Genomic DNA, 15,089 nt, shown 5'->3' on the forward strand with positions numbered 1-15,089 from the left:
TACAGTACACAGTCCCTTTAATTTGCACATCTGGAACACTGCACAAAGCTATGTACTGTACTATAATATACCAACATCTCTCATTTTTATTTGTATTTTTGTCAAAAATGGAAGATAATTTTGATATAACATCTTCTTCTATTGTACTATTCAATATTTTTAGACTGTAATGACCCAAGACAATCTAAATCATTTTTACTAGTAGATAAACATTTTTGTTTTAAACAAGTATTCATTGTTTTGCCTTAGTATGGTAATGAGTATGTTAAAAAAAAAAAAAAAAGTTGCAAATTCTCCATTTTAAAGGGACATAATACTCGTATGCTAAATCACTTGAAACTGATGCAGTATAACTGTAAAAAGCTGACAGGAAAATATCACCTGAGCATCTCTATGTAAAAAAGGAAGATATTTTACCTCACAATCTCCTCAGCTCAGCAGAGTAAGTTCTGTGTAAAAAGTTATACTCAGCTGCTTCCAGCTGCAGGTAAAAAAATTAAAAAAAATGAAGAAATGAACAGCAGCCAATCAGCATCAGCAGTGCTGAGGTCATGAACTCTTACTGTGATCTCATGAGATTTGACTTAACTCTCATGAGATTTCATAGTAAGCTTCCTTTACCTGATTGGTGAAATAATATGAGAGATGCTAGTCCCTTCAGATGTCCCAGGACAAACGCACTAAAATGCTGCTTAGAAATCCTTTACAATGGGAGGTGGCTACTGAGGAACTTTTGAGGTAAAATATCTTTCTTTTTTACATAGAGATGTTCAGGTGATATTTTCTAATCAGCTTTTTACAGCTATGCTGCATCACTTTCAAGTGTTTAAACATTTGGGTATTATGGCCCTTTAAAATGCAAAAATATTTTATTAAACAGAAGTATTGAATTTTGAATTTCCAAATGATCTGATTTTAAAAAATATAGAATATGAAAACAGTTTACAAAAGGGAGGTTTTTTTTTAAGGTTATTAAACTATTTCATTAATATTTTAGTTAAAGGGACATTATACACTCTTTTTTTCTTTGCATAAATGTTTTGTAGATAATCTATTTATATAGCCCATAAAGTGTTTTTTTTTAATATATAGTTTTGCCTATTTTTAAATAACATTGCTCTAATTTTCAGACTCCTAACCAAGCGTCAAAGTTTTAGGAGAATAATAATGTATACCTACTCCAGCTTGCTCCTGTTTATGTAAAGAGTCTTTTCATATGCAAAGAAAGGGGGAGGGGGGAGTGTCTGCTATTTCCCACTTGCAGTGGTGTTCCAGCTACCTTTTCAACAGAGCTAAACTGGGAGCTTCTAAGTATGTTTTTAAATGGTTTTATACTGGATTTTTAGATCAGTATCTGCGCATATTCTTCTTTATAGTAGTAGCTATTACATGCAGTTATATGAAAATTAGTGTATACTGTCCCTTTAATGTGGCATAGCCAGATTGTGTTTTAAATATCAAAAGTAAAAAGGGCTACATGTCTGTGCTGTTTAACCTCAGTTAGATTGTGCACTTTACCTGTGTCTCAAACCTTTAAACTCTAATTGGTTGCAAGATATTACATTTGAAAACGTGATAAGAATGATTTATCTGTTTAGTTTTATCAATATTTATAGTGGCATACCATTGTTAAAGGGACATTCAAAAATAAATATCTTTTAATATACAGTCAAGCTCATTAAAGCCAACTATGGTTTAGCTTACTTTCTGGTTTAGCCAAACTCTCTTTATAGGACTGTTCTTTTAGTTCATTTATGTTAATGTTTTATTTTTATATATTTTTTCCAGTCCATACAATTTAATTTTGTTGAGAGTCTACTCTATATAGAACTGCAACTACTAATCGATGTAATCGATTATGAAAATAGTTGTCAACGAATCTCATAATCTATTATTTGGATTGCAATTAGTTGGTCTGTGCATGGCACCAGCTACTTCACTACAATGGTATTGTCTTTTATGGTTATGCCTTTAGCCTAAAGGACATCTACAGATGTTTGCTTTTCACTTTTTCAGGACAGTATAAATTTACCACTTGCTTATGTGCAATCCAGAAATAAAATAGGAGTCATCATTGGGATTGTTTATATTAAATCAGGTGATTTGGGACTATGCTTGTTATTTACACCTAGCCCTAGATTAAATGGGAGTTGTTATTTGAATTGATGTGCACTATTATCTGTTAGCACAATTATTAGCAGATTGCTTGCTATTGCTGATTATATGTACTGTATAGATAAACATGTAAGGCTTTGTCCTGTTATTGATATATAGTCCTTAGTGCTTTTGACTTTTTATATATAATTATTATTATTATTATTTCTTTTGCAAGATGTACCGAGTCCACGGATTCATCCTAACTTGTGGGATATTGTCCTTCCTGACAGGAAGTAGCAAAGAGAGCACCACAGCAGAGCTGTCTATATAGCTCCCCCCTTAACTCCACCCCCCAGTCATTCTCTTTGCTGGCTCTAAGCAGGAAGGGTAAAGAGAAGAGGTGTTAAAAGAGTTCTCTTATTCCTCTCACAAGAGTTCCATTCCTGGGAACTCTGATAGATAAAATATTTCTGATGGAGGTCACGAAATCAAAGATTTTAACCACCTGCCGAGCTCTTCATTCCATTCCTCGGCCGTCAGGGGCTCAGTGTATGGAGGTAATCGGACTTATGGTAGCGGCAATGGACATAGTTCCGTTTGCTCGCTTGCATCTCAGACCACTGCAACTATGCATGCTCAAACAGTGTAATGGAGATTATGCAGATTTATCTCCTCAGATAAATCTGAATCAAGAGACCAGAGACTCTCTTCTTTGGTGGTTGTCACAGGATCACCTGTCCAGGGGAATGTGTTTCCGCAGGCCAGCGTGGGTTATTGTGACGACTACTGGGCTGGGGTGCAGTCTGGAATTCCCTGAAAGCACAGTGTTTGTGGACTCGGGAGGAGGCCCTCCTACCGATAAATATTCTGGTTTTAAGAGCGATATTCAATGCTCTTCAGGCGTGGCCTCAGCTGGCTTCGGCCGGATTCATCAGGTTTCAGTCGGACAACATCACGACTGTAGCTTATATCAATCATCAGGGGGGAACAAGGAGTTCCTTGGCGATGATAGAAGTTTCCAGGATAATCTGATGGGCAGAGGCTCACTCTTGCCATCTATCAGCGATCTATATCCCAGGGGTGGAGAACTGGGAGGCAGATTTTCTAAGTCGTCAGACTTTTCATCCGGGGGAGTGGGAGCTCCATCCAGAGGTGTTTGCTTAACTGGTTCAGCTATGGGGCACACCAGAATTGGATCTGATGGCGTCTCGTCAGAACGCCAAACTTCCTCGTTACGGATCCAGGTCAAGGGATCCTCAGGCAGTACTGATAGATGCTCTAGCAGTACCCTGGTCGTTCAACCTGGCTTATGTGTTTCCACCATTCCCTCTACTTCCGCGTCTGATTGCCAGAATCAAACAGGAGAGAGCTTCAGTGATTTTGATAGTGCCTGCGTGGCCACGCAGGATTTGGTATGCAGACCTGGTGGATATGTCATCTCTGCCACCATGGACTCTGCCACTGAGACGGGACCTTTTGGTTCAAGGTCCATTCAAGCATCCAAATCTAATTTCTCTGCAACTGACTGCTTGGAGATTGAACGCTTGATTTTATCAAAGTGGGGTTTCTCTCTGGGTCGGTCATAGATACCTTGATTCAGGCTCGAAAACCTGTCACCAGGAAGATCTATCATAAGATATGGCGTAAATATCTTTTTCGGTGCGAATCCAAAGGCTACTCATGGAGTAAGATCAGGATTCCTAGGATTTTGTCTTTTCTCCAAGAAGGATTGGAGAAAGGATTGTCCGCTAGTTCCTTAAAGGGACAGATATCTGCTTTGTCTATTCTGTTGCACAAGCGTCTGGCAGATGTCCCAGATGTTCGGGTTTTTTGTCAGGCTTTAGTTAGAATTAAGCCTGTGTTTTGGGGGCGGAGCCAGCTAGGCATCAGAGCGGTCGCACTTTGAAGGAGCTCTGCTCACATATTACCTTTAACTGTTAACTAGACCGCTCAAAGTTGCCCGAGAATCCCTAAAACATCTCCTTAATGCTTTGGAGACCAGTGCTACAAGACCCGGTGGTGCAGAGGAGATCTAAACTTACATGCACGGAGCTTTCCTTTATCGCCCATAACCTACATACAACCCAGCTAAGGGGCGGCCATCTTGTGGGCCACGTGGTACTCAGTACCTTAAAGGGACAGTCTAGGCCAAAATAAACTTTCATGATTCAGATAGAGCATGTAATTTTAAACAATTTTCCAATTTACTTTTATCACCAATTTTGCTTTGTTCTCTTGGTATTCTTAGTTGAAAGCTTAACCTAGGTTCATATGCTAATTTCTTAGATCTTGAAGCCCACCTCTTTCAGATTGCATTTTAACAGTTTTTCACCACTAGAGGGTGTTAGTTCACGTATTTCATATAGATAACACTTTGCACGTGCACGAGAAGTTATCTGGGAGCAGGCACTGATTAGCTAGACTGCAAGTCTGTCAAAAGAACTGAAAAAGGGGCAGTTTGCAGAGGCTTAGATACAAGATAATCACAGAGGTTAAAAGTATATTATTATAACTGTGTTGGTTATGCAAAACTGGGAAATGGGTAATAAAGGGATTATCTATGTTTTAAAACAATAAAAATTCTGGTGTAGACTGTCCCTTTAAGAGAACGGATCGTAGTTGAATGTGGCAAGAACTAACTACGAACGGAGAAGCAAGAAGATATTTGTAGAGACAACGGAGATAAAGACATAGAGACAGCTCCAACAAAGAAAAGCCAGCCACCTTTCTACCGGAATCTTCAACCTTCCGATCTGAAAGCCTTTACTCCTGACCTCTCTGCTACGGCTTACCCTTAATGGACGGACCTGGCCCCACTCTGTTCCGAGAAAATGGATTCACTAATCGTACAGGCTCTAGAGAGGTTAGGACACCGCATGGTCATTCAGTTTAACATCCTTTGCCACAGTTTATCTCTCAGCCGAGAAGCTTCTTCTGACACTCCGGAGGGGGATTTTAATACCCCCCCCCCCCGGTTACTTACCCTCTCCAACAGGTCAAGATGGCAGCTGAGACCAGACGGGACCTCTCCACATTACCTCAACAATTTGACGCTACTTCCGAATCCACCGCCACTTACCCGGCCCCTGTCTCGAGGCGGCCGGTCGAGGCGGGAGCTGGGGTAGATATGCCTCTGCTTTGTTGCTCTGGAGATGGTCCATCGGATCTCTTGTCCTTTACTGCCACGCATCCTTCCCCTCCTACGAAGAGGTTTCATGTTGCTCAGAAAGACCGGTGCCTAGATTACGGAGGGGGGTCTTACCTATGGCCCACGATTCAGCTCAGCAGTCCACAAGATGTGTCTATGATAGAGCACCTACCACGCAAAAAGCAAACCGATAGACATGACAAGCTAGCCTTGAGAAGCGGTATCGGCTAAATAATACACTTCTGCAGGAGTGCTGGTTCTGCTAAACTCGGGGACTACCCTTGTCTGGACTTGCCACTTACCTACATATGTATTGGTATTTCATTTAATTATGTTACGCTGTCTTGGTTTTGTAATAATCAAATGTTACGTTTGGGTTCTGTAAGACAGGGTGCCCTATTTTGTATGTTTCAGTATTCAGGTATTTAATCCACGTGTATTAGCATAGGCTGCTTATACTAGACACCTATAGGGAAAGACACGCTTCTACTGTTATCCCTTTATTACCATGGATTATTTGAACTACCGGGAGATAAAGCCATATGTACATATTGCCCAGAATTTCAAGTATATGTTATGAATACACATTTGTTTATTAGAGTGGGGTAGGAAGCATAGCAGGTCAACCTTTAAACTCATCTTGCAAACTTTTTATGGTAAAAAATATTGGTTCATTGGGGATTTTGCTTAGGGGAATTCTGTATAGCACAAATTGCCCTTAGTAAGGGGACTGACACCACTCAGATAACTATTAAACTAATGTTGTCCTCCTTGTTCAAATTCCCCTCCCTCTTTACACCTGCAACATTGATTCCTTAGCTACATTAAATGCAGCTGACACTTCCTTCACCCCCCCCTATCCTACGCAGCCACATATCAAGCTTTGTTCAATGTTTCAGCTGCTATTATTTATATAGTGTTCAAAGGGGGTTACATTATCATGGTTATCTGCATTTATGCCACTAATGGCTTTTCTTTTTATTCTTTGTTTTTACTGTATTATTGTTCTTAGCCACCTCCTGTTTTTCCATAAGTAATCCCTATATGTATATACTCTTAGCTCAATATTAACCACGCACTCTTTTTACGCAACCACCATCCCCTCCCCCAGAAATATTCACAATTACAATTTAATTATCCTCCCCCTTCAAGTTCCCGAAGTGGCCTGAAATTAGAATGTTCTGACCTCCCTCTATCCCAGCTCCCACTGATATACATATCCTTGCCCCATAGATACACATAGCACATAAGAATTCTCGCATAGTTCCCTATTTTAGTTATGGCCCTGTACATCTAATGCCTACATAGTCCTATAAACGAGCCCATACTGCAGCCCTATTAAAGCTAGCTCCGTTCCCCCCTCGCTTTTTCCCTCCCCCTCCCCTTCCCCTCCACAATTTGAGTGGCTTTTGCCCACTGTAATCCCTCTTCTTTCCGGTTCTCCACGGCCTACTTGAGGTCATTCTAAATGCTAACTCCCCACATCACCGCAGAAATTCCCACTTTATCTTTATTAGTGGTGTGGAGATCAGATCTCAATTGCCAAAATATAAAATTAAGTTTCATCTCAGTCCGCCCAAGCTCACTCCTGACACCTCTCTAGATACAACATAGGTTACTACTTGTAAAGACTGACCTTTTCGTATTTTTATGGTCATGCTTATCTCTGTGAGCCCTTAAATTTATGACTCAGCTTGATACCTAGAACAGTAACTTCTTGACTAGCTACATAGATAAAATGTATGTCACAATACTAGGTGTTGTACTCTGTTATTCTTATGAACGGGCAAATGTTGTATTCTGTATTCTTTTTGCTTTTTGAAACTTCAATAAAAAAATTATTAAAAAAAAAAAAAAAAAGAATTAAGCCTGTGTTTAAACCTGTTGCTCCGCCATGGAGTCTAAATTTAGTTCTTAATGTTCTTCAGGGGGTTCTGTTTGAACCCATGCATTCCATAAATATTCAGCTTCTATCTTGGAAAGTTCTGTTTCTAGTTGCTATCTCTTCAGCTCGAAGAGTTTCTGAACTATCTGCATTACAATGTGACTCGCCTTATCTTGTTTTCCATGCTGATAAGGTGGTTTTGCGTACCAAACCTGGGTTCCTTCCTAAGGTTGTTTCTAACAGGAATATCAATCAGGAAATTGTTGTTCCTTCTCTGTGTCCTAATCCTTCTAAGAAGGAACGTCTATTGCACAACTTGGACGTGGTTCATGCCTTGAAGTTTTATTTGCAGGCAACCAAAGATTTTCGCCAATCATCTTCTTTGTTTGTTGTCTATGCTGGAAAGCGTAGAGGTCAAAAGGCTACGGCTAACTCTTTCCTTTTGGCTGAAAAGCATCATCCGTTTGGCTTATGTGACTGCTGGACAGCAGCCTCCTGAAAGAATTACAGCTCACTCCACTAGAGCGGTGGCTTCCACATGGGCTTTTAAAAATGATGCTTCTGTTGAACAAATTTGTAAGGCTGCGACTTGGTCTTCGCTTCATACCTTTTCCAAATTTTCCAAATTTGATACTTTTGCTTCTTCAGAGGCTATTTTTGGGAGAAAGGTTTTGCAAGCAGTGGTGCCTTCCGTTTAGGTTCCTGTCTTGTCCCTCCCTTCATCCGTGTCCTAAAGCTTTGGTATTGTTATCCCACAAGTTAGGATGAATCTGTGGACTCGGTACATCTTGCAAAAGAAAACAGAAATTTATCAGGTAAGCATAATTTTTTTCTTTTGCGATGTACCGAGTCCACGGCATGCCCTGTCTATTCAAGACAGATAGTATTTTTTATGTAAACTTCAGTCACCTCTGCACCTTATAGTTTCTCCTTTTCTTCCTTGGCAGTCGAATGACTGGGGGGTGGAGTTAAGGGGGGAGCTATATAGACAGCTCTGCTGTGGTGCTCTCTTTGCTACTTCCTGTCAGGAAGGACAATATCCCACAAGTTAGGATGAATCCGTGGACTCGGTACATCGCAAAAGAGAAATTCATCAGGTAAGCATAATTTTTTTTTTTTTAAATTAATTGTAATAAATACCAAATTCAACCTCTAAGTATATATCTGTTATTTTAAGAAGGGACTAGATGTTTCTTCCCTAACCTTATAGCTGGTTATTTACCATTGCATATAAATATTCAAGATATGATTGTTAGAATTAAGTCCAGCTTACTTTGTTAAGAGGACCCTTGCATTGGTGGAGAGTTAATAAAGATAACTATCCCACCTTGGTTTTGGATATTATTTTAAATATTTTATTTTTATCCAATTAGTCGATTAATCGAAAAAATAATCAGCCGATTAATCGATTATGAAAATAAGTTAGTTGCATCCATAACTGTATATATAAATAGTATATATCAGCAAATAAGCACTGCATGAAAATAGATATGCATACAACATTAACATTTATCAGCCCTTAAAATTGTCAATCTGTTGGTAATATTTGCATTGCTTTGCAGCCCAGTAGCATACCCATTATAATCCGCTGTCATCTGCTTTGCTGTGACTAACTGGTCAGGTATAAATTAGATCCTACATAATCATTTTGTAGACTGTAGCAAGTCGCAGTGTCACAATCTCTCTGGGGACAGTGGAATAACACTGAGTTAAATTCCAGAAAATGAGGGTCAAAAGTAAATAACAGAAGTTCATTACAAAGGGGTTTTCATAACTCTTTTAAGGGAATTACATTTTGAGTTTAATACCCCTTTAAAAAATAATAATAAATATATATATATATATATATATATATATATATATATATATATATATATATATATATATATATATATATATATATATATATACACACACATACACACACACACACACACACACACAATACCAGCTAATATCTATTCCACAGCTGAATTGTTGTTCTGTGTCAAACTGATAAATAGTAAGCTATGACAGAAGTGAGTATTTGAGAATATTCAAAGGTCTGTGCACATTACCCTCAATTAGGCAACTTGTCATATTCAGTCATTGACCCTCCCAGTATATCTGTACAAAAGGGCACTTCCTTCTCTATAAATGTTACAGCTTTGAGTTTAGCAAGATACCAATGATCTTTTGTCTGGGGACCATGTGTGTTTTGTGTAAGCAATTGCTTTGTAGCCCCTGCAATGTAAATGGATACTTTTGGCCAGTTAACACTCCAGTACTAATTAAAGGGATATGAAACCCGACATGTTTCTTTCATGATTCAGATTAAACACACAGTTATAAAATTAAGGGAGCGCTAATAAGCTCAAGAGTGCAGGAAAATTGTAATATAAGACTTAATTATAAGTTAAAAATATTAATTTCTATAGAAACAATGAAATGTTAGTGTACATCAATAAATTAATTTAAAATAGGGACGTCTCCCTTAATTAGTACCCTTATTGTCTATCTCTTAAAATTATATGCGACTAATAGTACCATGTATATAAAATATAAAATCAATATAAAGTTGTGCAAGAATTAATAAACGTACAATAGTGTCCACCTTAACATTTACAACACTTTTTAAATAATCATGGATAAACTTATTGGGCTGAAAGATAATTCAATGAGTGGCCGCCTTAGAAGTCAAATATCGAATAAGCAATCCTAATCTCAGGTGATTGGATAAAGCCGCATATGAAAATTTCAATGTCTCTGTTTTCAATTTACAGACGATCGGTTATTCTGACCAATAGATAAGTGTAAAGTCTTGTATGTTATTGATACGGAAAAGAGCTTGGCTTACCGGGATCTTGGGACACTTAGTGTCAAGCACAGACTTACTGTGTATCTTCTCCGGTGCTGTATTCGGTCTGTGGGCCAAGCGTCACAGCGGTGGTAATACCTTGTACTCCACTGAGGACTGACTCCAAATCAGCTGTGCTGCCGCACGCTCCAGTGTATTGAAAGCGGGATAGATTACAGCAAAAGGCCATTTGTGTTCCCTGTGCCTCGTGAATTTCAAGATCTTGCAGGGAAAGATGAATATCCGTGAAACACTTTCTTTGGAGTTGTTGGCCAGTTAACACTCCAGTACTAATTAAAGGGATGTGAAACCCGACATGTTTCTTTCATGATTCAGATAGAGCAAGAAACAACTTTCTTATTTACTTCCATTATACATTTTCTTCATTCTTTTTGTATCTTTTGTTGAAAAGCAGGGTTGTAATCCTTAGGAGGCTGTCCATTTCTGGAGCACTATATGCAGAAGTTATGAAGGAACGTTATCCATTTGGAAGAGCACTATATAGCAGCACTATTTACTGCCATGTAGTACTTCAGATGCCTACCTAGGTATCTCTTCAACACAGAATATCATGGGAACGAAGAAAATTTGATAAAAGTAGTAAATTGGAAACTGCTTTAAAATGATCTGCTCTGTCTGAATCACAAACATTTTTTTTCCTTTCATATCCCTTTAAAATTGACCTTTTTTAGGGTACTTTTAGTGTTCCATTGCTGATCAACACATTTAAAATCATCTGGATGTAGAAGTATTGTACCACATTTAAATCTGCCCATTTTATATAAAAAGTTTTTTTTTTTTTTTTTTTTTTTTTATAACCTTTTTATATAATAATACCAATATTTTTAAGATAACAAAGTAATATATATTACATAGTATATGGGTGGGAGTTTTAAATGTGAAATGAAATCACAATTTGCTGTGTGTTTTCTACTGACCACTCTGATTGGAACCTTGCATTTATTTATTTTAACTTTTTTCCCCTTCATTTTCAGGATACACATAAGTTGTACAAGCAGAAATTGGAGGAAGTTACAAAATTACAGACACGCTGCGCTACGTCTATTACAAGGCAGAAAAAGAAACTCAAGGAACTATCCTATGATTTGGGAAAGTATGTTGTCAGACAAGCAAATATCCTAGTAAATGTAGACTGATATGTTAACCCCTTAAGGACCTAGCATTTCAGAATAAAACTTCCCCAAAAGACCAGTACATTTTTGTCATTCACTATATTTAAACAGAAATAGAGCCTAGTTTTTTTTAATTTACCTATTAAAACTATATATTTTTTATTAGTAGACAAGTAGACTTTGCCATTGCTTTTTGGTAATTAGAATGCCGCTAATTGCAGCTGCGCACCACAGTCCAGCAGTGACGGAGTTCATTAGGTAGCTTGTAAGGTTAATTTTAGCTTTAGTGTAGAGCTTAGCCTCCCACCTGACTCTTCCCCCCCGATCCCTCTCAAACAGCTCTCCCACCATCTTAAAGGGACAGTCAAGTCCAAAAGAAACTTTCATGTTTCAAATAGGGCATGTAATTTTAAACAACTTTCCAATTAACTTTTATCACCAATTTTGCTTTGTTCTCTTGGTATTCTTAGTTGAAAGCTAAACCTAGGAGGTTCAAATGCTAATTTCTTAGACCTTGAAGGCCGCCTCTAATCTAAATGCATTTTGATAGTTTTTCACCACTAGAGGGCATTAATTCACGTGTTTCATATAGATAACATTGAGCTCATACATGTGAATTTACCATGGAGACAGCTCTGATTGGCTAAAATGCAAGTCTGTCAAAAGAAATGAAATAAGGGGGCAGTCTGCTGAGGCTTAGATACAAGGTAATTACATAGGTAAAACGTGTAGAATTATAACTGTGTTGGTTATGCAAAACTGGGGAATTGGCAATTAAGGGATTATCTATCTTTAAAACAACAAAAATTCTGGTGTTGACTGTCCCTTTAAGTACTGGCAGACAGTTGGCCAGTATGCAGTTTTAGTCTTTTTTTTTTTTAAATTATTATTTTCTTCAGTGTAGGATTACCCCCTTACCTTCTCACCTCCTTGATCCCTCCCAAAAAGCTCTCTAACTCTCCCCTCTTCAACTCATTTCCACCATCTTAGGTACTGGCAGCTGTCTGCCAGTACCCAGTTTTCTATAAAAAAAAGTTTTATGTCAGTTTAAAAAAAATAACAAAACATTTTTCTGTAGTGTAGCTGTCCCCATATCATTTACCCCCCATCTCTCCCCCTTCCCCTCCCAGATTGATTTCCCACCCTCTAATACCCCCTCCACTATAAGATCCCCTTCTTCCCCTTCCCTTCCGCTCTCAATGGTTTTTTTTGATAGCGTAGCAGACCCACCTGTTCCCATCCCCATCCCCCTCCAGTGATTATATATATATATATATATATATATATATATATATATATATATATATATATATATATATATATATATATATATATATATATATATATATATATATATAAATCACTGCAGGTTGAGTACTTATCAGTTCATTTAATACATACAAATTTGATTTTGGCACGTATTCTAACATTCTTTTCTTTTTTTAAATCATTACATAGGTGCAAAGCTTCCCACAAAAATGACAATGAAGAAGAAACCATCAAAGACTTGCATAGTAATATTAAGACGCGAGAGAAGACCTTCTTTGAAATGGAGTCTTTTCTTCCAAAGAAAAATGGGTAATGAACCTTAATTACAAATTCCATGTCTGTATTGCATATTGTTTAGCCATATCTTTCACAAAGTGATAGCTGTGGGACCTCCAATGCTGATAGTACTAAATTAGCTGTACAACACACTAAAGTCAAAATCACATTTTGATGATTCAAATAGAACATACAGTCCGACTTTTTAATTTACTTCCATTATCAAAATGTGCACAGTCTTTTTATATGCTCACTTTCTAAGGCACTTGCTACTACTGAGCATGTGCAAGAGTTTGCAGTGTATATCAATCTGTGATTGGATGATGGCTGTCACTTGATAGAGAGGCACAGCAAATTGAAGCAAAATGAGAAATTTGTCGGAAAAAAAATAAATCAACTACTCATGTAAAAATCAGGGTAAGTGCTATTGTATTGTAATTTTATCATGCAGTTACTGATTGTGTAGTTGCACTGTATTAAATGGTACTTTAAAATTATACACATTTTCTCCAACATAGGTGTGTCCGGTCCACGGCGTCATCCTTACTTGTGGGATATTCTCCTCCCCAACAGGAAATGGCAAAGAGCCCAGCAAAGCTGGTCATATGATCACTCCTAGGCTCCGCCTACCCCAGTCATTCTCTTTGCCGTTGCACAGGCAACATCTCCACGGAGATGGCTAAGAGTTTTTTGGTGTTTAAATGTAGTTTTTTATTCTTCAATCAAGTGTTTGTTATTTTAAAATAGTGCTGGTATGTACTATTTACTCTGAAACAGAAAAGAGAAGAAGATTTCTGTTTGTGAGAGGAAGATGATTTTAGAAAACGTTACTAAAATCGATTGCTGTTTCCACACAGGACTGTTGAGATGAAGTAACTTCAGTTGGGGGAAGCAGTTGGCAGACTTTTCTGCCTGAGGTATGATGGCCACATTTCTAACACGACTTGGTAATGCTGGAAGGCTGTCATTTTCCCTATGGGGACCGGTAAGCCATTTTCTGAGTTTAAGTATAAGAATAAAGGCTTTATAAGGGCTTAAAAAACTGGTAGACATTTTTCTGGGCTAAAACGATTACTTGCTAAGCATATTTGACAGATAATAGCGCTTTATAGTTATTATAATCTTGGGGATTGTTGTTAAAAAACGGCAGGCACTGTATGGACACCTTTTTCAGATGGGGGCCTTCTCTTCATAGGCAGAGCCTCATTTTCGCACCACTAATGCGCAGTTGTTTTTGGAAGGCAAGGCATGCAGATGCATGTGTGAGGAGCTAAGATCCACTGAAAAGGCTTATAGAAGGCGTCATTTGGTATCGTATTCCCCTCTGGGCTTGGTTGGGTCTCAGCAAAGCAGATTCCTGGGACTGTATAGGGGTTAAATGTAAAAACGGCTCCGGTTCCGTTTTAAGGGTTAAAGCTTTCAAATTTGGTGTGCAATACTTTTAAGGCTTTAGGACTCTGTGGTGAAATTTTGGTGAATTTTGAACAATTGCTTCATACTTTTTCGCATATTCAGTAATAAAGTGTGTTCTGTTTAAAATTTAAAGTGACAGTAACGGTTTTATTTGAAAACGTTTTTTGTGCTTTGTTAACAAGTTTAAGCCTGTTTAACATGTCTGAACCATCAGATAAACGATGTTCTATATGTATGAAAGCCAATGTGTCTCCCCATTTAAATATATGTGATAATTGTGACATGGTGTCCAAACAAAGTAGGGACAATGATGCCACAGATAATAATAGTGCCCAAGATGATTCTTCAGATGAGGGGAGTAAGCATGGTACTGCATCACCCCCTTCTGTGTCTACACCAGTTTTGCCCACACAAGAGGCCCCTAGTACATCTAGTGCGCCAATACTTATTACTATGCAACAATTAACGGCTGTTATGGATAATTCTATTGCAAATATTTTATCTAAAATGCCTACTTATCAAAGAAAGCGCGATTGCTCTGTTTTAAACACTGAAGAGCAAGAGGACGCTGATGATAACGCTTCTGACATACCCTCACACCAATCTGAAGGGGCCAGGAGGGAGGTTTTGTCTGAGGGAGAAATTTCAGATTCAGGAAAAATTTCTCAACAAGCTGAACCTGATGTTGTAACATTTAAATTTAAATTAGAACATCTCCGCGCACTGCTTAAGGAGGTATTATCTACTCTGGAGGATTGTGACAATTTGGTCATTCCAGAGAAATTATGTAAGATGGACAAGTTCCTAGAGGTTCCGGTGCCCCCCGATGTTTTTCCTATACCCAAGCGGGTGGCGGACATAGTAAACAAGGAATGGGAAAGGCCCGGCATACCTTTTGTGCCTCCCCCTATATTTAAGAAATTATTTCCTATAGTCGACCCCAGAAAGGACTTATGGCAGACAGTCCCTAAGGTCGAGGGGGCGGTCTCTACTCTAAACAAACGCACTACTATTCCCATAGAAGATAGTTGT

General features: G+C 38.2%; 1 protein-coding gene across 1 annotated transcript in view; it reads left to right on the forward strand.

Annotated features, from left to right (window-relative positions):
- Window positions 1-15,089, forward strand: part of TMEM120A (transmembrane protein 120A) — a 101,672-nt gene that overhangs the window by 13,949 nt on the left and 72,634 nt on the right. The window contains exons 2-3 of the mRNA XM_053707419.1: window positions 10,962-11,080; window positions 12,558-12,677. Of these exons, the coding sequence (XP_053563394.1) occupies window positions 10,962-11,080; window positions 12,558-12,677 (239 nt within the window). The remainder of the gene's footprint in view (window positions 1-10,961; window positions 11,081-12,557; window positions 12,678-15,089) is intronic.

Source organism: Bombina bombina, chromosome 3, assembly GCF_027579735.1.
Source record: "Bombina bombina isolate aBomBom1 chromosome 3, aBomBom1.pri, whole genome shotgun sequence".
Classification (NCBI taxonomy): domain Eukaryota; kingdom Metazoa; phylum Chordata; class Amphibia; order Anura; family Bombinatoridae; genus Bombina; species Bombina bombina.